The sequence below is a fragment of the Poecilia formosa genome, unplaced genomic scaffold, assembly GCF_000485575.1.
Source record: "Poecilia formosa unplaced genomic scaffold, Poecilia_formosa-5.1.2 Scaffold25, whole genome shotgun sequence".
In the NCBI taxonomy this organism is placed as follows: Eukaryota; Metazoa; Chordata; class Actinopteri; order Cyprinodontiformes; family Poeciliidae; genus Poecilia; species Poecilia formosa.
In genome coordinates this window covers 2937492-2955516 of record NW_006799964.1, presented here as the reverse complement: position 1 = coordinate 2955516, position 18025 = coordinate 2937492, and the positions used below count along the sequence as shown (strand labels likewise).

Sequence of the window (18025 nt, the reverse complement as noted above, 5' to 3'; positions counted from 1 at the left end):
ATGTTTCTACTGCTTTTGGACAACTACAGACTTACTTTTTTTCTTTTTGTCACGTAAGTGCAGTCAGATTGGATATTTAACATCCTGTTAACGTAAATGTTCAAGTCTTGGTACAAACTGTCTATTTTACTTTGACCTGGTTATTCTAACATGAAAATAATTTGATATTAACAATTCCATTAAGTTTGTATGATCATGCTGCAAAGGGAAGCTCCACCCATCTTCCTGTGACCTTTAACATGCTTCTATATCTTATCTGAAGAAAAGCAACCCAACAGCATGATTCTTCCACTTCCATGTTTCACCACGGTGTGTTCAGAAAGATGTTCAGTGGTACATATTTCACATATAGTTTTGCGTATAGAGAAGAAAGTTTAAATTTAGTATCAATTCACCAGGACTTTTTTTTTTTATTTATTTATTTTTTTACATATTTGGAGTATCTCCTACATGGCTTGGGACAAACTGCAAACAAGACTTCTTTCGACAATGGCTACTCTTGCCATTTTTATTAAAACCAGTGCAATTTTGGCAGCAGACACAGAAACATCCACTTATTTATTTTATCAGTAAATGTTGAAAGCCACGTATCACTTGCCTTCCTCTTCACAATTATACTCTATTTTGTGTTGGTCTCTCACATATGCCCTCATGTGTGATGATGTCACACCCGAGGGCAAAATAGGGTGATCAATGCTCGACGTCTTTTCAGATAATGACTTTTTTGCAGGTGATTTTTGAAAAGACTTACCATTCATTAAAAGCACAGATTCTCCCTTTGTCCTTCTAGGGGAAATTTACATCTGTTTATAAGATCCTCTTCCCCAAACCATCAGTGTCCTTCCTTGCTAGAAGGAGCAAGGAAGGACACTGAAACCTCTCATTTGAGAAACATGCCTTTCAGTATTACATTTTGTCTTAAGTGACCGTGTAAATATCTAACCCAAACTGCTGATAGGAATATTTGCTCTGATCAGATATTGAGATTTTTTTAGCGTATCTTCTTCAGCCTCATCTTGTCATCTTGCTGTGACAAAAGTAAGGTAGTGGAAAATACCCGCATTAAGTCCTCTCTCTCACTCTCTCTTTCTCTCTTTCCTTTTCTCGTGTTTTCTCAAGCCAGAATTTACGTGTTTTGAAGATGTATTGTTCTTTCACTAAATCGTACATACTTTTCTATGAGGCATCGCTGAACAATGACCAACTTCGTTGAAACCCTGTCGGACTACAAATTGACCAATCAACGAAATTAAGGGGCGTTGCTTAACAGGTAGGCCCGCCCCTTTCCGCCGGATCAAAAGGACCGTGCAGCCAGACTGACGCAGAGGGGAAGCACATTTGCCAAGAGGTAACAGGTGGAAAGATAACTCGACGGGATTCAGCGTTGGCTCAACAGTAGCGACAGGTGTGTACTTTTTAAAAAAAAACAAAAAAAAACAAACTTTTTCAAGTTATGAAAATTAAAAAGTGTGTGTAAAAAGTAAGTTTTGTATTGGCACGACATCATAGAAACATCATACTGTTGTTTAATTGGATGTGAATAGTTGCTCGGTTCGGTAGCTACAGTGTTTGAGGAGTGCCGTAGAAACGTGAGGAGCTACGAGTGAATTCATTGCTTGGATGCTTGACACGTATGCTTATCATATGTCTTGCTAAAGCAGACCCAAATCGTGGCATTGGACACCGTTTGACTAAGTTTTGCAGACTTTCTGCATTAAATTGAAATGTTTTCTTTTTCTGGTGAACTTTGTACACATATTAATTATTAGGCGCGCCATGGCAGCAGGAGGATTTTTGCATCATCATCATCATCATCCATGAAAAGAAAAGGAGGAGAGAAACGTGAATTGGCGTGTCACGACATGTCACTGGGTTGTTAAGGATGAGACTCAGACAGGCTTTTTTTTTTGCAATCAAGGAGGCACACCTTGAGAAACCTGTCCAGAAGGGTGTTGCATGGGATGTTTGCTTTTTCAGTGATTTACAGTTTCCCCAACCGCTGACACACACACACACACACACACACTTCATTAGACTAGAGTAAATAAGTTGCTATGGAGTTTCTTTTAACCCCCTGCTGTGGCACTAATCTGTCTTGGCACAAGTTAAGTGTTGGCACAATTTCTATAAGTTATTACTGGAATAATGTATAAACCTGTCAGGATAAACTTGAAGTATGAGTGTTTGCCTCACTGACCCTGCTCTTTATGCCAGGCTGCTGACACTCATGAAAACAATTTTTCTTACTGTGACTGTCATAATTGATAAAATTGTTGTAATTATGGATATAAAAGTACACACAAACTAGTGGACATTTTCTTAAGGATATGATTCACTTGACTTTTAATGAAGTACTAAAAGTACATTTTGTCTGTAAATGAATTGTTTCCTGTTGGAAAAGGACGCCCCCTTCCTAAACATTAATTGTTTGTATTTTTCCTTTCCTGTATGTGTGACTAATGGGGTACTAAACAGAATTCAGGACTTACCAGATTCCTAAAATGCTTCCTGAAACGGCTTGGTTTCATTAAGTGAAAGAAAACGGTCAGTTTTCAGTATATATCTGACTTCTTATAGACTTCACTGTTCAACACAGCTTTGCATTTCTGTCAGTGTAGCCGTCTTCCTCACTTGCAGAGATGTCCTTACATATTCTAATGCTGTGAAATGCAAACGCTTTTTTTTTTTTTTTTTTTTTGTAGGTGGAAGAAAAATATCACTAACATATGCTGTACCCTTTCTCTAAATGTCAGTGAACTTGAGGGAAACCAACTGACACTGTAACCTTTTGCCTGTCCTCCCCTTAGGCTGAACTGCTGGGATCTTGCCTGAAATGGAGTTTTTTAATCTTCAGACCTCTGTTGCACGCATTTACGATGAGTTCATCCAAAACGCAGGTGAGTCTTGCTGATAAATGTTCCCGTTTCTCCATAATATAATATTCAGTCTGCCCATTCTATGTAAACCTTGCTGACTTCTCAATCCTGTTGCAGATTTACGGACAGAACAATGGCTGCTCATGTCGTCTCCTCTTCCCCAAACCATCATCATCGCAGCTTACATCTACTTCGTCACGTCACTGGGCCCTCGACTGATGGAGAACCGGAAAGGATTCGACCTGAAAGGAGTCCTTATAGTTTACAACTTCAGTGTGGTGGCTTTGTCACTCTACATGTGCTATGAGGTGTGTTTGGGCTTCTGTTTCTCTTCACGTGGCGTGACCCTGGAACTTGACTGCTAGTAAATTGCTCTTGAATCTTAGATGTCATGTCAGAGTTTGTAGTACTGGTCTGAAAGATGAGTAAACGTGAGCATTTCCTCATCTCGGATTTCGGAGTCATGGTTACACTGTTGGAGAGTTGGTTTTAACTGTTAGCTAGATAAGCTAGTGCTTTCGTCTTTCTTGAAAATGCTGCTCTGCAACTTGTCAATATTTTTCTTTGATTTTTTTTTTTCTCCTTGTTTTTCAATGAACTTGTTTTTTTTTTTATACAAAATGAATTGAACATATTTCTTAGCTCATGTTTTGCTGTTTTTCCTTCAGTTTGTGATGTCAGGATGGGGAACTGGATATTCATTTCACTGCGACCTTGTTGACTACTCTGACTCGCCGCAGGCTATGAGGGTAAGCTCACTTTTATTTTATTTTTTTTTACACTGACTAGTTTAACACCCTTTTTTAATTATCCTAAGCTCCTCATCTATTGTAAATCTGTATTCATGTAATAATTGTTTAACTCTGAACTTTCTCCTCTAGATGGCAGCAACGTGCTGGCTTTACTACTTCTCAAAGTTCATAGAGATGCTTGACACGGTAAATGAGACGAGTGTTCATTGCACAGCAAGATTGTTTCTTTACTCTGTTATTAAACTGAATCCCGTTCTGCAGATCTTCTTTGTGCTGAGGAAAAAGAACAGCCAGGTGACATTTCTTCACGTCTATCATCACTCCATCATGCCCTTCACTTGGTGGTTTGGTGTACGTTTTGCTCCAGGTAGAACTCGTTTCCCTGTGATGTTACTGTAAGAGTATTTGTGATATTGTGATGTTAATCCAGACACACTCCTTGTTTCAGGTGGATTGGGAACTTTCCACGCCCTTCTGAACTGTGTCGTCCATGTTATCATGTATACATACTACGGGCTGACTGCCATGGGCCCCAACTACCAGAAGTACCTCTGGTGGAAGAAGTACCTCACTACCATTCAGCTGGTGTGTACTCTGAACTTTTGCTAAAAATATTCCGTTTTCACATTCTCTTTAACCAGTGTCCTGACGCCAACTTTATTTTCTTTGCTTTTCCTCAGATCCAGTTTGTCATGGTTACCACCCACATCTCCCAGTACTTCTTCATGAAAGACTGCCCATACCAGTTCCCCATCTTCATCTACATCATCGGCCTGTACGGCTTGATTTTCCTGTTCCTTTTCCTCAACTTCTGGTACCACGCCTACACCAAGGGCAAGAGGCTGCCTAAAGTGCTGCAGGCTCAGACATGGGCGCACCACACCAACGGAGTCATGAATGGAAACGTAGACCATGACAAATACCAGTGACGCATTCTTCTGCTGATTTTTGGGGTTGACCTCCTTCACACAAGCGAACCACTGTGGTGAAGCGGGATGCCACCCAATTTTTTTTTTCTTTTTTTTGTTGTTGTTGTTGTTTTTGGACTATTTATGTTGGCTGTTTTCTATATCTGTTAAAGACAATCTTTAAATTATAGCCAAACCTGACCTTTACCTACAATATTGAAAGGCTAAAAGCTTTTACTTGACCTCTGTTTATGCTGAAGGTGATGTTTTGCTACAGAGACTTTAAATGCATGTTTTTTTTTTTTTTGTTTTTTTTTTCTTTTTCTGTAAGTCTCAAACTGACCATAGAGCTGCTGAAGGTGAAACTGGATGACCCTCAGCTGTGCAGATCACCTGGAGTTTAAAACTTTACTCCCATCATTTTTTTTAAATCTCCATTTCTTCTCAGACTTCAATTATGTCTTTTTTTTTTTTTCTTAAGTAGTGCACTGAAATGTTAAAGTTTGTCTAGTTCACTTGTTCTGCCGACGATGTCGGCGTGCTACGCACCGATTACTTTTGTTAATGAACGTATGGTCACTTCTCCACAGCAGGTGCCGATGGTACAGACATGCAGTGAAAAGTCAAGTCTGATTGCAGTGGCATCAGTTTTCATTCCTGTCTCCGTTCTCCTATGAAGCAACGTTGTGACTGCCCAGTATAAACCTAATGGACTGCCGTGGTTCTTGTAGGATCCAGAACAGACCTTTAAAACCACAGCTGCAGTCTTCACCGATTCATACTGCACAATAACGGTTCATTTTTAGGCTGAGCATTCTTACTTTTGAGTGGTGTGCTAATGAGGTTTTCCATAGTTGGTGCCTTTGACTGTCAGTTTTATATCTACTGATCTCAACTGTGACCATGAATGTAACACTATGGCGACTGAGGACACAGGATTGAGCTTTGTGTGGAAGAGGTTCCATCTTTTAATGAAGCACAAATCATCCCAAAAGGTTTACAGACGAGTAATTTTTAAAAACAAAATTTTTCAGAACCGTTTATACCAATTAACAATACTGTAAAGAAACTTGTTTATATTGTATTTTATATGTATTTATGTAAAAATAAACAATGATTGTACTTTGAAGCTGCTTCTGAATTCATGTACTGATATTCAAATTATACATTACCTGAAGTCCTGCCATCTGTTAAATTTTGCCACAGTTTAGGTTGCAGTGTTTAACAACTTTCAAATTTAAATTTGACTTTCTACCTGGTGTAGAACAGTGAAGTGAACATATCTGTTTTATCAATCTGTCCAAATAATCTTTTCCAAAGCGCCTTAACTTCATGAGGAAAAATAATTCATGACCATTTCAGTTTTGAACTGATCAGACACTAAAAGAACCATGTTTAGCCATAAACTAAAGGAGTTCTGAAAGGCTTAGTGAAGATCCAATGATTTTTTTTTTTCTTGACTAATAACCGATCTAACCTATGTCCTGAAAAGGTAAATGTATGGTTTCTATTGCAGAAGGTATTTCCTGCAATACCTTCTGCTGTCTGAGTGAGGCAAAGGCCAGGAGGTTGGGTGCACAGATCCACAGCTTTGCTGTGAAAAATTGACCTGTATGGAAGAGTGGCAAAATCAAAGTAATTGAGGGAAAATCTGTTTTTAAAAGTTCTTTAGGGGACAAAATGAATGGAAGGTGCTCTCATCAGATTAGTCCAAAGCTGTGCACTAAACATGTTACAAAACTAATACAGTGCATTACTGTCAAAACAAAATTGCCTAATTACCAAAACTGCCACCATCACCAGCATGATGGTGGCAGCATCATGCTGCAGAGATGGAGTTCCTTCAGCTGCTGCAGAGAAGTTGAACGGAGATGGGTTTAGTTATATTCTTCCAATTATAGAGAAATAAAGGGTCTGAATACATTTGTGTGCCACATTTCTGAAAACTTGTATTTCTAAAACGTTTTGTAAACCGTTTATTTTTCTTCTGCTGTGGAAGTAAACGGTTTCTTTGTGTTAAATCTCTATGACATCTATTGCAGTTTGTGACAATATCCTGGCAAAACTGGTAAAAGTCAAGAGATAAAAACAGTTTAAAGTTAAAACTGACTTGGTAGAATTTATAATACTTGCTTTCCACAAATGCAGCTTAGTTGTCACTGTAATAAACTCTTGTCACCAGTAGAGGGTGTTGAAAGACTAAACTTGATTTGATTCAATACCCTTTGCAACCGTAATGAACAAAAGCTTAAATGTGTTATCTAGGATAAAATTTGCTGCGATGCCATGTATTTTGCTATACCTACAATTTCAAATGCATTTTAAAGTTTGAATTATTATCAATAACTGTAATACATGTTAAGATATTTTTCCACTTCAAGTTTTCACTAATAAAACGGTTTTAGACTTATTTTCTGTCAGATATTTACACTAAACCATAGCTGAACAAGAATCAAAATTGTCCATATGTCTGCAATTTTTTTTTTTACAGTCCAAACATATTTGTATCCATGGAGCCTTATGAGTAGCAGAAAGACCACCAGTGCAGAAAGTGGTTTGAGAGATTTTAATGACATTTATTGAGTACATTTAAATATATCTCATTAAGTAGTGTTCTAAGTCAAAAATTTAAAGAACGACACATTATATGCTTGGTCTTCTGCTGCAACAGAGCAACACAAAAACCTGTCCTTTAAACTTGAGCTTCCATTCATGCATGCAAAGGTCTCATAGTAACACCAGACCCTCCTTTTTTTTCATGTTAAATATGTATAAATACTGAGTTTGAGTGGAGGGGGTTAAAGGGCTCAAACCATGGGATGAGAACCGACAGCAGGACAACTCAGCCCTATAAGGGCATGGATGATCGCTCCATAAAATGATGAGTTTCAACAACGGCTGTCTGTCTTCGAGCGACCCTTGCAGCTCCTCTTCTGGATTCAGTGCAAGAGAACTGGGTCATTATCACAGCGGAGTCTATAGAAAGGCCCACAGAAGAGGCAATGAGCAGGATTCCTTACTGTTTTTCACCTAAAAATGTTGTTACGGTTTCTTACTTACTGCTTTGTCTATTTGTTTTGTTTTTTTTTGCACTTGAGACAGAATTAAATGGCATTTGACCATTTCAGTGCTTTCACAAATCAAATCCTATAATGATTACCAGATCAGCTCTTGACTAAAACTGATTTTGATACTTGTAAAAAAAAACAAAAAAAAAACATCTGTGGCACATCTCATGTCAGACTTAAGTTAAGTTTCAATAGCAGCTAAAATAAACATTCAAGTTAGCTTTATTTTCTGTCTGTTGAACTGATTGCTTTAATAAGTGCCACTAGCTCTAATTGTATTTGTTCAGTGACATTTTTGTCTCGTCTAATTGTCAGAGGCTTCAAGTTAATTGCTTGATGAGTAGCTGCACCCAGATGAACTGTCACCTTCTCTGCACATTAGGGCTGGAGAAGGCAACAAAGCAACGAAAACGTCTTCAGAATGATAATGAAATGTAAATAAAAACTCAAGTCAGTTTCTAATCACTGTTGTGTTATAAAGGGATTCCCTGAAACTGTCTGGTCAGATTAACCAAGGGGGGGAGAGGGGGGGGACTTTTCTATTACTAACAGATTTGGTTGACTTGAATCTATATTGGGTCACTTACTGGATTTAGAGTTCAAGTATTCATTCAAGTATTTTAACAGTCTCTGATCTGAATGTATTTTATTGTGATTTTATGTTATGGATATCACATATCATAATAGAACAAAGATATTCTGTAATTTCTGAGCATTCTACTGCAGGTGTTTATATATATATATATATATATATATATATATATATATATATATATATAGATATATATATATAGATATAGATATATATATATGACCCGTCACACATTTGTCTCCTGATCTGTCCTCTGATGACAGCGGGGTTGTGATATTAAAAGGCAGAGTTGTTGTTCTGAGAAGGAGGTGACTGCAGATAAGAGAGAAAAAGGAAAAGCAGAGAGTAATTGTTGCCTTTGTGGACTCTGTAATTTACCAGATCACGATTCTCCGAGGCAGTGCCACCCTCAGGAGCCCGGTTCCTTTTGTGATTTAGAACAAATCGTGACCACTTTTTTTTTTTTTTTTCAAACAGAGCATGTCTGTGTGCCTTCGGATCCTCTGTCTTTACAGAGGGGTTGACAGCACCCTGGAAACTTACAAGTCAAGGAGAACAATGAGCAATGAGAAGTACCAAGTATGTGGGAGAGAACAGCAGCTGCTGGAGACCGCAAAGAGTAAAAAGTTTAAACAATAACAACAAAAAAGCAGGTCAAACTAAGGATCTTCTTAAGCTCCAGGGACATTAGGAGTTTGTGTGAAAATTGCGGAACTGAGACGTATAGGAACATGGATGTGACAGTAATTGTTGGTATTTTTAGATAATCATAGGTTCCAGATGCTTTAACTAATGCTAACCTGTCTTTCTCCTTGTAAAAATCAACTTTCAATGTTGTTTGGCTTATTAGAGGTAAAGGATAGGTATAATCTGCGGTGGGAGAGTGAAATACTGCCAGTACGGCTTGCACCACTCGAACAGAGTCTGCTTTCTTTCATAATGTCTCTAAATTGGAGATGTTGCAGTCCGTGGCTTATGTGATTACGGCATGATATTCCCAGTACAAAAAAGCCTGAACTTTTGCCTTTTTATTTCAACTTTGCGCTAATGTTTGACATTTTAATTTACGCCACCTCTTAAACATCACCTACGACGGTGATGTTAGACCCCGGCGTCACGTGCATGACGTTCTTTTTCTTTTTTTATTCGTCTCTAGGCTTTCCAAACAGTGTGTGTTCTGCAGGCCTCAAAAGCGTTAACTGCTCACCTCCACTTTTACATCGTTAGATGCAATAATTGTATGTGCTTGCTCCTCTGGGCAGGATTTTCCAGAACACGGTGTCCTCTCACCTCGCATCATGAAGAACACCTCTCTCCCCTCCTCGGAGGTGGTTGCTGTCAACAACTTCTGCAGGCTCTCTGCGTGCAGAGCAGTGGAACAAATGTGATGTGTTCTGGCCCAATGGACGGAGTCGGCTTCTGCAGCACAAGCCATGTATCATGAGTCCCATCGGAGACTTATTGATCAGTCTTGAAGGCTTCAGTTGACTGACTCTTGGTCTCCATGCGTTTCTTGTAATAAAAGTTTATTTTTCATTCAAGTAACCTCTCGCCCAGCTTACATCCCCATTCTTGTGACTTTCAGTCAAGTTAGAACAATATCCATTTCTTGGTGTTTACACATATGGCGCATAAAAAGGAACAAGTTGTACCGTATTTGAATATTGCAGGCGTAATACCCATTCCGCTCCTGTGAGTTTGACAAACCTTGGGGCCAGACAGACTGGTGCAGCGGCACTCTGCTTGCTTGCTTGCTTTGCTTTTGCCCATTTGCCTGGTTGCTCCCCGATGGCCTACCAACTCCGCTGCCTGAATAACTGAATCGAGTGAGAAATTAAATAGGGACTTTCACCATTGTTTGCTGTGGAAGGTATCTTTATTCTTGCTAGGGGAGACCTTACTGTGCACTATGTTCTCAATCATCCAGTCTTGCCTTTATTCATCCACCTGTCGGTTGACGCGCTCGTCTGTCTATATTCCAACACTCACTTGGGGTCATGAGATATGGAGCATGAGCGAAAGCATAAAATACAAATGAGCCCCATCCTGCAGGGTGCTGGAGTTTGAAGTTGAGCCACTGCTTTTCAGGGCTGAAAGGTTGAGAGGTGTGAGCTGAGGGGGTTCTGGCATCTAATCAGTGTCCCTGCGGTGCGCCTCTCTTTGAAGGCTTTCCAGCCACTTCCCCCTGGAAGGAGACACCAGGACAGACCCAGTATGTCTATTCCAGCTTGGGAACATCTTTGGATCCCAGCCCCCAACATGAGCTTGAGAGTGTCATGGAGACCAGCAATATCTACGTCCTGGACCTGTGATCACTGTGACCCGATCTCGGTCTCACAGAAGACAATGAACGGATGAATATCGTTCAGTAAAATTCTGAGTTGAAAGTGGAATTTGATACAAAATACCAAATTAACTACTGAGATTTCCTGTTTGTATGGGTGACAAGAATAACCTAAAACTCTTGCAGATGTACAACAGGACAGCTCACAAGACAGAATCCTGCTGCCTACAGGTCAGGATGCACTCTTCATAAGGCTGAATTATTTCTGATGTTCACTATGCATATAATATGTGCTGCTTTGTTTTTGCACTCTCTGCAACATCATTACACACCCTATTATGGTGTGATTGAAGTTCTTTATTTAAAGAATCTCCATGTTGCACATAGTCATTATTTGCGATGCGTTCATCCCTGATATTAAAGCTCATGTTCCTAATGTAAAATGTTCTGCTCCCTGTGAGGGGAAATCGGTCTACATTCATAAGTATAGAGGTGAAAATGTGTCTTGGAAAGTAAAACGAAAGTGCTCTTGTACTTTGAAAGCAAAAACAAAGATGTCTCACTTTGCATGGCTGCATCGGTGGCATTATCAGTGAAGGCTTTTATGGCTAAATAAATATGACAGAGCCTGTTTTAGCATTACGCAAGAGCAGCATAACGTGGTTCAACAAGACAAGCTAAAATGTGTCAAAGTATTGTCGAGAACAATCTGTTTGTGGCACTTTTCAGGGAGGAAAGTTTTCCCTGCAGATTGTTGAAGGTACTCTTTGCCTCTGGAACCTGTGAGAAGCATCTGTGATATGAGAGAACAATGCCAATCTAGACTCAAGGTTTATCATTTTGTTTGTTTTAATCAAAACAGGTCCGTGTTGTACATGAGATGTTGGGTCTCAACGAGACAATTTGTATACATAAAGGTAAANATATATACGCTTAAGTCATGAGTTATTTCCTGGTGGTGAAAGACACACTTGGAAATCCCAACAGGATTCAATGAGCTGCCTTTCTATTATTTTGTTGCCTCCAAAAGTAATCCCCTATCATCCCTTCTTTAATATAATCCCATACTTTTAATGTCTGACACTGGCAGCTAGTAAGCAGAAATTTGTCAATGCTAACAATGAGAAGGAGAACAGCTTTTTTAATATTAACCGCTGTATAAGTCACCTCTTCACAAAGAACATGTAAAACACTCCCACTTAGTCTCATTTTCTCCCCTTGTCTCATTTTCTGTTTGCACAACGGCTGTGTTCTTTAGCCTGTAAATGTCCCAGCAGTTCATCTCAGTTTTGAGAGACTTTGGGTTTGTCCACCACAAAGTGAACTCCCAGCAGCAGCAGCAGCAGCAGCAGGAGGAGCTGGAGGAGGCAGGAGAGGAGGAGGGGTGAGAGGGTGGAGCAGGGGAGGCACACGATTGGCCAAGAAGAGGAAAGCAATTTGACGTTATTGGCTGCAAACCTGGCAGCTGTGAGCAAAGTTCCCTCCTTATTTTAGAGAGCATCAGTGAGCAGCAGAGTGGGACTTGCTGTGTATGAGATGCACACCAGATACTTTTGTTTGTTTGGTGATTTTTAATTGGGACTCTCGGAAACGCACAGGGGAGTGGGGGGAGGGGGGAGACTTGACAAGAGCTGGAGGTGGAGAAATAATCTCCCAGGATATTTTTTTGAAGCGCTTAAGGTGAGTTGCTTCAGTGTCTTGTTTTGTCATTGGGAAAACTGATATCCAGTTGTAGTGCTGTATTTCAACGCCACAGTGGCTTCATAAAAATTTCCGACAAGGCAACAATCAATAACACATGAGGGACTGACGTCAACTCTGCAAGACACAAAGTCAAAACATTAGCCCTGCACAGTTTTAACCAGCTTGTGTGCTTGCACGTGGAGTTTGGGAGGGAATGTTTTTGCTCATGCCTGCATGTGTAGGCACGCACACACTGGAGTGTATGAGCTTTCGTGCTGCGTGTGTGTGGATGGGTGTTTATGTTGTGGGTGTAAAGCATACACTTGGAGTAGTCTTCTTCAGCTGAGGGATGGGGTTGTGAGGGGGGACCGGTGCAGTGCGACTTCCCAGTCACCGACCTCATCAGCAAACTTGTCACTGCAATGCCTCGCACTGACAGAGGAGCTCAAGGACTTCCCCCTCCCAAAATCATCCCGGTGTGACTTTCAGGCTGCAGGGTGCTGGTGGCGGATGTTGCTGGTATATAGTTGGCTATAAATAGGCCTGCTCCAAATTGTGCTGCAGTCCCACATAAATTCAGAGTGGACAAGACACAACCCAGCTGGTGTTTGCTTTATAGTTTAGAGTGATTTAATCCTCTGCTTGTAACAGAGCGATTGTCTCTTTGGTAAATACTAACAGAATGTAGATGGTACTCTGTAGTGCAGATCATGTGTGCGAGTTGATCTACCTGTAAAAATTAAGTTTTCTTTCATTCGGCTGCTGTAAGTGAAAAAATATTAATCTGTCTCGTCTCTTGAGTTTCCACAGATATTAGTATTTAGAGGGGCTGTATTAGGTGTTTTTTTCCAGGTGCACAGAGCCATTTTGTTGCGCAACCAAGTACATACGCCACACTCAGTTGTTATATATATTTATATAAAATGACTTAAAAGAAATCTTACTTTCTGCCTTAATGTCTTGAAATTGGGCCTCAGTCTCTTTAAAAAGTCCTGCTCTTTCTGAAAGTCCACCTTCAAGAATTCATCACAGCGTCGCTCCTCTATTAACCCTTTAACAACGTTTTTAAAAGCATTGCACTGAGAAGTAGCTCATATAAAGAGCTCAGCAAATGCATAATTCCATCAGGTGTTTGCTAATTTCTGCTGGTGAGTCTGACAGAGCTGAGTAGAGGAGCTGCAGGGGGGCGATGCTCTGAGAAACAAAAGCTCGAAAGCTTGAAAACTGCAAGCTCTGAGGAGGAGCTGCTGTCTCTGGACGGTGGTGCTAGGTCCAGTCAGGCGTTTTGGACAGCTGAATAGTTGCCACGGGAGATTAAAAGGTTTATGAAACGGAAATGAATGACTCAAGGCAAAACGTCAGGTATGTTTTGTTTATTTTAACATGATGTAAAGCTCAGAAAAGTTGATCTTACATGATACTGCCCCTTTAGATAGCAGAACTTTTAGAGGAAAAGTTAAAAACAAAAAAACAAAACCTGACTTAAAATGCAATTTGTCTGACTTGCTAGTAAAAGGCAAAAGCAGCTTGAACTTCTTAAGCTTTGCACTTCCATAAGTTTTTCACACGCATTGTAGAAGACCACTTCAAGGGAAAAAAAATCTGTCATTTGCTTATTACTTATCCTGGTCACTTGGTATTTTACTTAGCAAATTCCACTGCTTCTTAGAGCTGAGGTTAAAGTTATTAGTTTGAATTATTTAAAGCAAAGTATGCTATATTGCGGGTACTTTGTAGAAAGGTAAAGAAGTCCACAGAGCAATGGAAAGGACAGAGCAGACTGCAGACTTTTCTTGAGAAAGCTTCAGTCCTTTGTGATTGTGGCATTCTTGTGAAGTGTGCCATCCCTTCTACCAGTGACGTGCGGTGAGGTTCATAGCTGGTGAGGCACCGACTTAATTATAATTGGGTTTACAAATCTAGACTCCTGCATGTTATTGTCTACATAAGGAAGAGTGCAGTTAGCGAGAGGTTGCGCAATCCCAGGTGAGGCTCAGCTCGCTGCTGCCTCACCGGCTTCGCTTCTGAGCATTTGAATGGGAAAATGCGAAAATTCAGCGATTTTGGAGAAAAAAAACATCAGATTTGGTTAAATTAAATGAAAAATGGGTACTTTATAGTACAAACCACAAGGTTATTATTATATATTATTTTTCCATGATGACAGGTGAGGCTCTGCCTCACCTGCCTCCCCTGACCGCACGTCACTGCCTTCTACTGTGATTTGTTCAGGCGAACAGAACCAGTGACTTTAAAAAGCTCTACAAGCTGATAAAGAAGGCTGGTTCTGTTCTGAAGACTCCTCTGGAAACTCTGGAGATGATTGAGCAGAAAAAATTATTTTTATTATTAAGATTGTTGCCGATCCTGCGGATCCTCTTCTTCATTCTTCTGTGATGTGATGGTGTTTTTTTCCGGCGGCTTTTTCGTCCTGTTTTATTGCTTGCTGCTGGTGGTGCTTTTTTCTTCTTTTGTCAGCTCCTCCGCTTCTTCTACTTCTTTTTTTCTTTTTTTAATTAAAAATGTTTTTTTTTTTTGTATTTTGAAATTAAGTGCATTGTCAAGTTTTTTTCTTGACAATTTAAGCTATGCCTTGTTAAAAGTTAAACCAACTGATGGCGTCAACTGTTCCAGTCCACCTTATAAGCTGGGACCTTTTCCAAAGAACTGAGACCTAGAAAAAGCACCGGAGCATACCATCTTTGTTTTAGTTACACAAATGATAGCGTGTTGGAAAATCTGAAAGTTTACACCACTCTTGACAGACTTAGAGCGGACTGATGATTTGCAGATGATCAGGTGGACTGATACTGCCCACAGAGTCAAGCAACATAAAGTTTGCATGGTAGCATGGAAGTCGTCCTGTTGAAGAACTCTGTCTGCTAATATAATGCCTAACATTTACAGTTTGAGCTGTTTTAACAGCTAAATTTGATTGAAATTTGATATATTTGACTATCTGTTAGCAATTCACCAGACTTTTGATTAAGTACATATTCGTTTGACGTCTGTCTGATACAAGTAAGGGAACAGGTAATGGCTGAGCAATGTCATTCCCAAGTTCAGGCTTTGGTTTTAAATTGAATCCAATATAAGGAACCACCTGAGCTTGTTAACTTATCACAGTTATTCTCTTCATGTTTTCCTCGCCAATAATTCCTGTTTCTTATAAGTGCCACTAAAATCAGTGTACTTGGCTGTAGAGTAAAGCAGACATCAGTGAGCGTGGCCTTGCTTTTAGGTAATTTGGAACAGCGAGGATAAAAATGTGGATCTTTCTCAGATATGACTTTTATTTGACCCGTGAGGTTTCATCTTTGAGCCAGCTGATCCTCTGACAACCATACGGACCTGTTTCTGTTTCAAACCCCAGCCAGCTCTCAAATGTGAAGACCGCAGACTCATGACATGTCTGTAGCATTCTTCTGAGATCATCCAAACTTTTATTTCACCTTTTAATTTAAGAGCAACTCCACTCGAGGAGCTGAGTTCATGGTCATGTTTATGACAACAAACAAAGCACTTTGTTGAGTCTGGTGATGGTATGAGAATCTCACAGGCAGCGTTGATTAAAAATGGCGCCGCATCGCTGTAATTACTCTGGAAATTTAAACAAACATGCATAGCATGACCTGATGGTTGTTATTTAAAACAAAAATGAATTAATGCACTGATTGTTGAAGCTACAGCAAAAATTTTATTTTTGACTCTTACTTCTGTAGTACTTATTTATTATCATTTTGGATTTTGATGCTAGATTTATTAGTTTTCATTTTTGTATTTTGCAGAACATTATAACTTTTATCAGCATTCTGCTTTTGTTGCAAGTAATTATTTGGTCTGTTTGCTCGGTTGTGGCCTGCAGTCGGATAAGATCTGCCACAAGCGGCTTTCCAATTGTTTTTAAACAGCATTACCTTATAATGAGAGTTATGTGTGGTGTTTCTCTAGATTTTTTTTAGGGACAGAAATGATTTCAAACTGCAGAATTAAGCTTCCTTGCAACAAAGGAATAAAAAAAGTGTTGGAACGTTCTTTCACTCAGCTGAACAGTAGTGCACAGCAACAGGTGGAGCACCGATATGTTACACCCTCCTCGCTATTACATACCTGCCTTGAGTTTTAAATAAGTTTGAGGAACTAAGGCTTCAGCATCGAACTCCTATATATTTGTAGCATTAACAACTTGATGTCCAGCAGACACCTAAAGCCTTTTTAGAACATTGCTTCGGAGCCACTGCTGTCAGTTGACATCAAAGTCTGACATAAACATCATCTTTGTAAATATCCAAAAATGGAACATTTCAGGAAATGAATAAAGTATTTATAAGTTATATGCTCTTTTTATGCTTTTTACTGCATATGTATCAATGGGACCACATCTAAAATTGATCTGATGTGAACACTGATCAATATTGGTGTTGATCAATTATTAATATTCACCAAAAAAAATGACTAAAAACGGAAGCTGGGAAATACAAGGCTTTTGTCTGAAAAAGATAAAGTGACTGTTTAACTCATGGTATGCTTTGCTGACACTCTGTCTGCACTGATGAAGATTTACCTACTTGAACTTGCTGAACTTTTGAACTGAGCGAAGGTTGAACTACTTTCTGATTAATCAAGCTAATTACTGTGTGACCTTCGTCACACCTGATTTGGCATTAATCTCTGTATGGTGAGTCGATCCATAAATGTAGTGAAAACAAAATAAAACAAGATGGTGACGTCACAGCAAAGAGCCCCATCCTGATACAGCAGAACAGAATCAATACTACGACTTTCATCCCAATACATAATTGACATAGAAAACATGGAGAGCATCACAAGAAGACACACTTGAATAGAAGTTACATCACTTAATGTTCCACAAAAATGACTCTTATTTTATCACATTTAGACCCATGCAGCATGCAGCACACATGGCAAGCTAGAAGGGAATGTGGTGGTTTATGTCATAATCCATCCTGTTGGAAATAAAACTATGGCCACTCTAACAATCTTTATGGTATCTTAAGAATAAAACTTTAAATCACGGGAATGGAATGATGGAAAATGTTGCTGACTTGAGCAATACCTTTTTAAAAGGTTTAAAACCTAAGTGTACGTGACAACATACTAAGCCTGTTGTACCTCTCCAGCAGGTGAGTTAGCCTACAGTTTACAATGTCTACAAGTCTGTTAGCCAGATTGCCTTTAACTGCAGCGAGAAACACAGAGAGCCCTGTGTTGTGGCTGACCTCTACTATGCAAATATATACTGTAAGATAACGGTGCTGCACTCCACCTCCACGTGGGTGAATCAATGAGGTGCAAGCGGCACAATAAGCTCTTTGTTTCAGGTGTGCACACCTGACCTGAGCGCTGTGGGTATTAGACTTGTTGTGCAGTGGCTACACAACAGGAGTGCTCACACCCCCCTCTGCTCCAATGCTCCTTAAAAACCATGCTACATCAGAGTAAATTATCTGGAAGCAAACATTCATTTCTTTTTATTCTCGCAAGTTCTTCCAGAGTCGGTGAAAGGCCTGACGTAAACTCTGTGTAACTTACAGGAATGTAAAATGCCTCAGCAAAGCTTTGCATTGTTTTTCCAAAGAGGATTCTCTGTGGTTTGTTTTCTTGAACGTCTCCACGTACACGCCGTGTGCACAAATCTGATCTTCTGCTTGACCTTAACTTAAAGTGACAGTGTCGACTCAAATGTTTGTCAAAAGTTGTTGTACTGAGATGACTCTTTTTGTGGGAAAAAAAAAATATATATATAATTGAGCTGGGGCTCGTATTGTGAGTGAGGATTTTCCAGAGGTGAGGGTTCAAGGGTCAAGCAGCAGTGGAAGACTGCAGTGTTTGGTGCCAACA

At 39.7% G+C, this 18025-nt stretch overlaps 2 protein-coding genes across 2 annotated transcripts in view; both read left to right on the top strand.

The window, feature by feature from the left end:
* The first annotated feature begins 1292 nt into the window (after positions 1-1292).
* Positions 1293-5665, top strand: elovl7a (ELOVL fatty acid elongase 7a). The gene is made up of 8 exons (XM_007548152.2): positions 1293-1405; positions 2808-2897; positions 2994-3184; positions 3545-3625; positions 3758-3814; positions 3890-3995; positions 4077-4213; positions 4309-5665. Exons 2-8 carry the CDS (start codon positions 2834-2836, stop codon positions 4555-4557), a joined length of 885 nt encoding a protein of 294 aa, XP_007548214.1. The 5' UTR covers positions 1293-1405; positions 2808-2833; the 3' UTR covers positions 4558-5665.
* Positions 5666-11994: 6329 nt separating this feature from the next.
* The window catches only part of LOC103135435 (cAMP-specific 3',5'-cyclic phosphodiesterase 4D-like), a 51913-nt gene continuing 45882 nt past the window's right edge, over positions 11995-18025 (top strand). The window contains exon 1 of the mRNA XM_007548151.2: positions 11995-12160. The gene's annotated coding sequence lies outside the window, so the exon portion shown is untranslated. The remainder of the gene's footprint in view (positions 12161-18025) is intronic.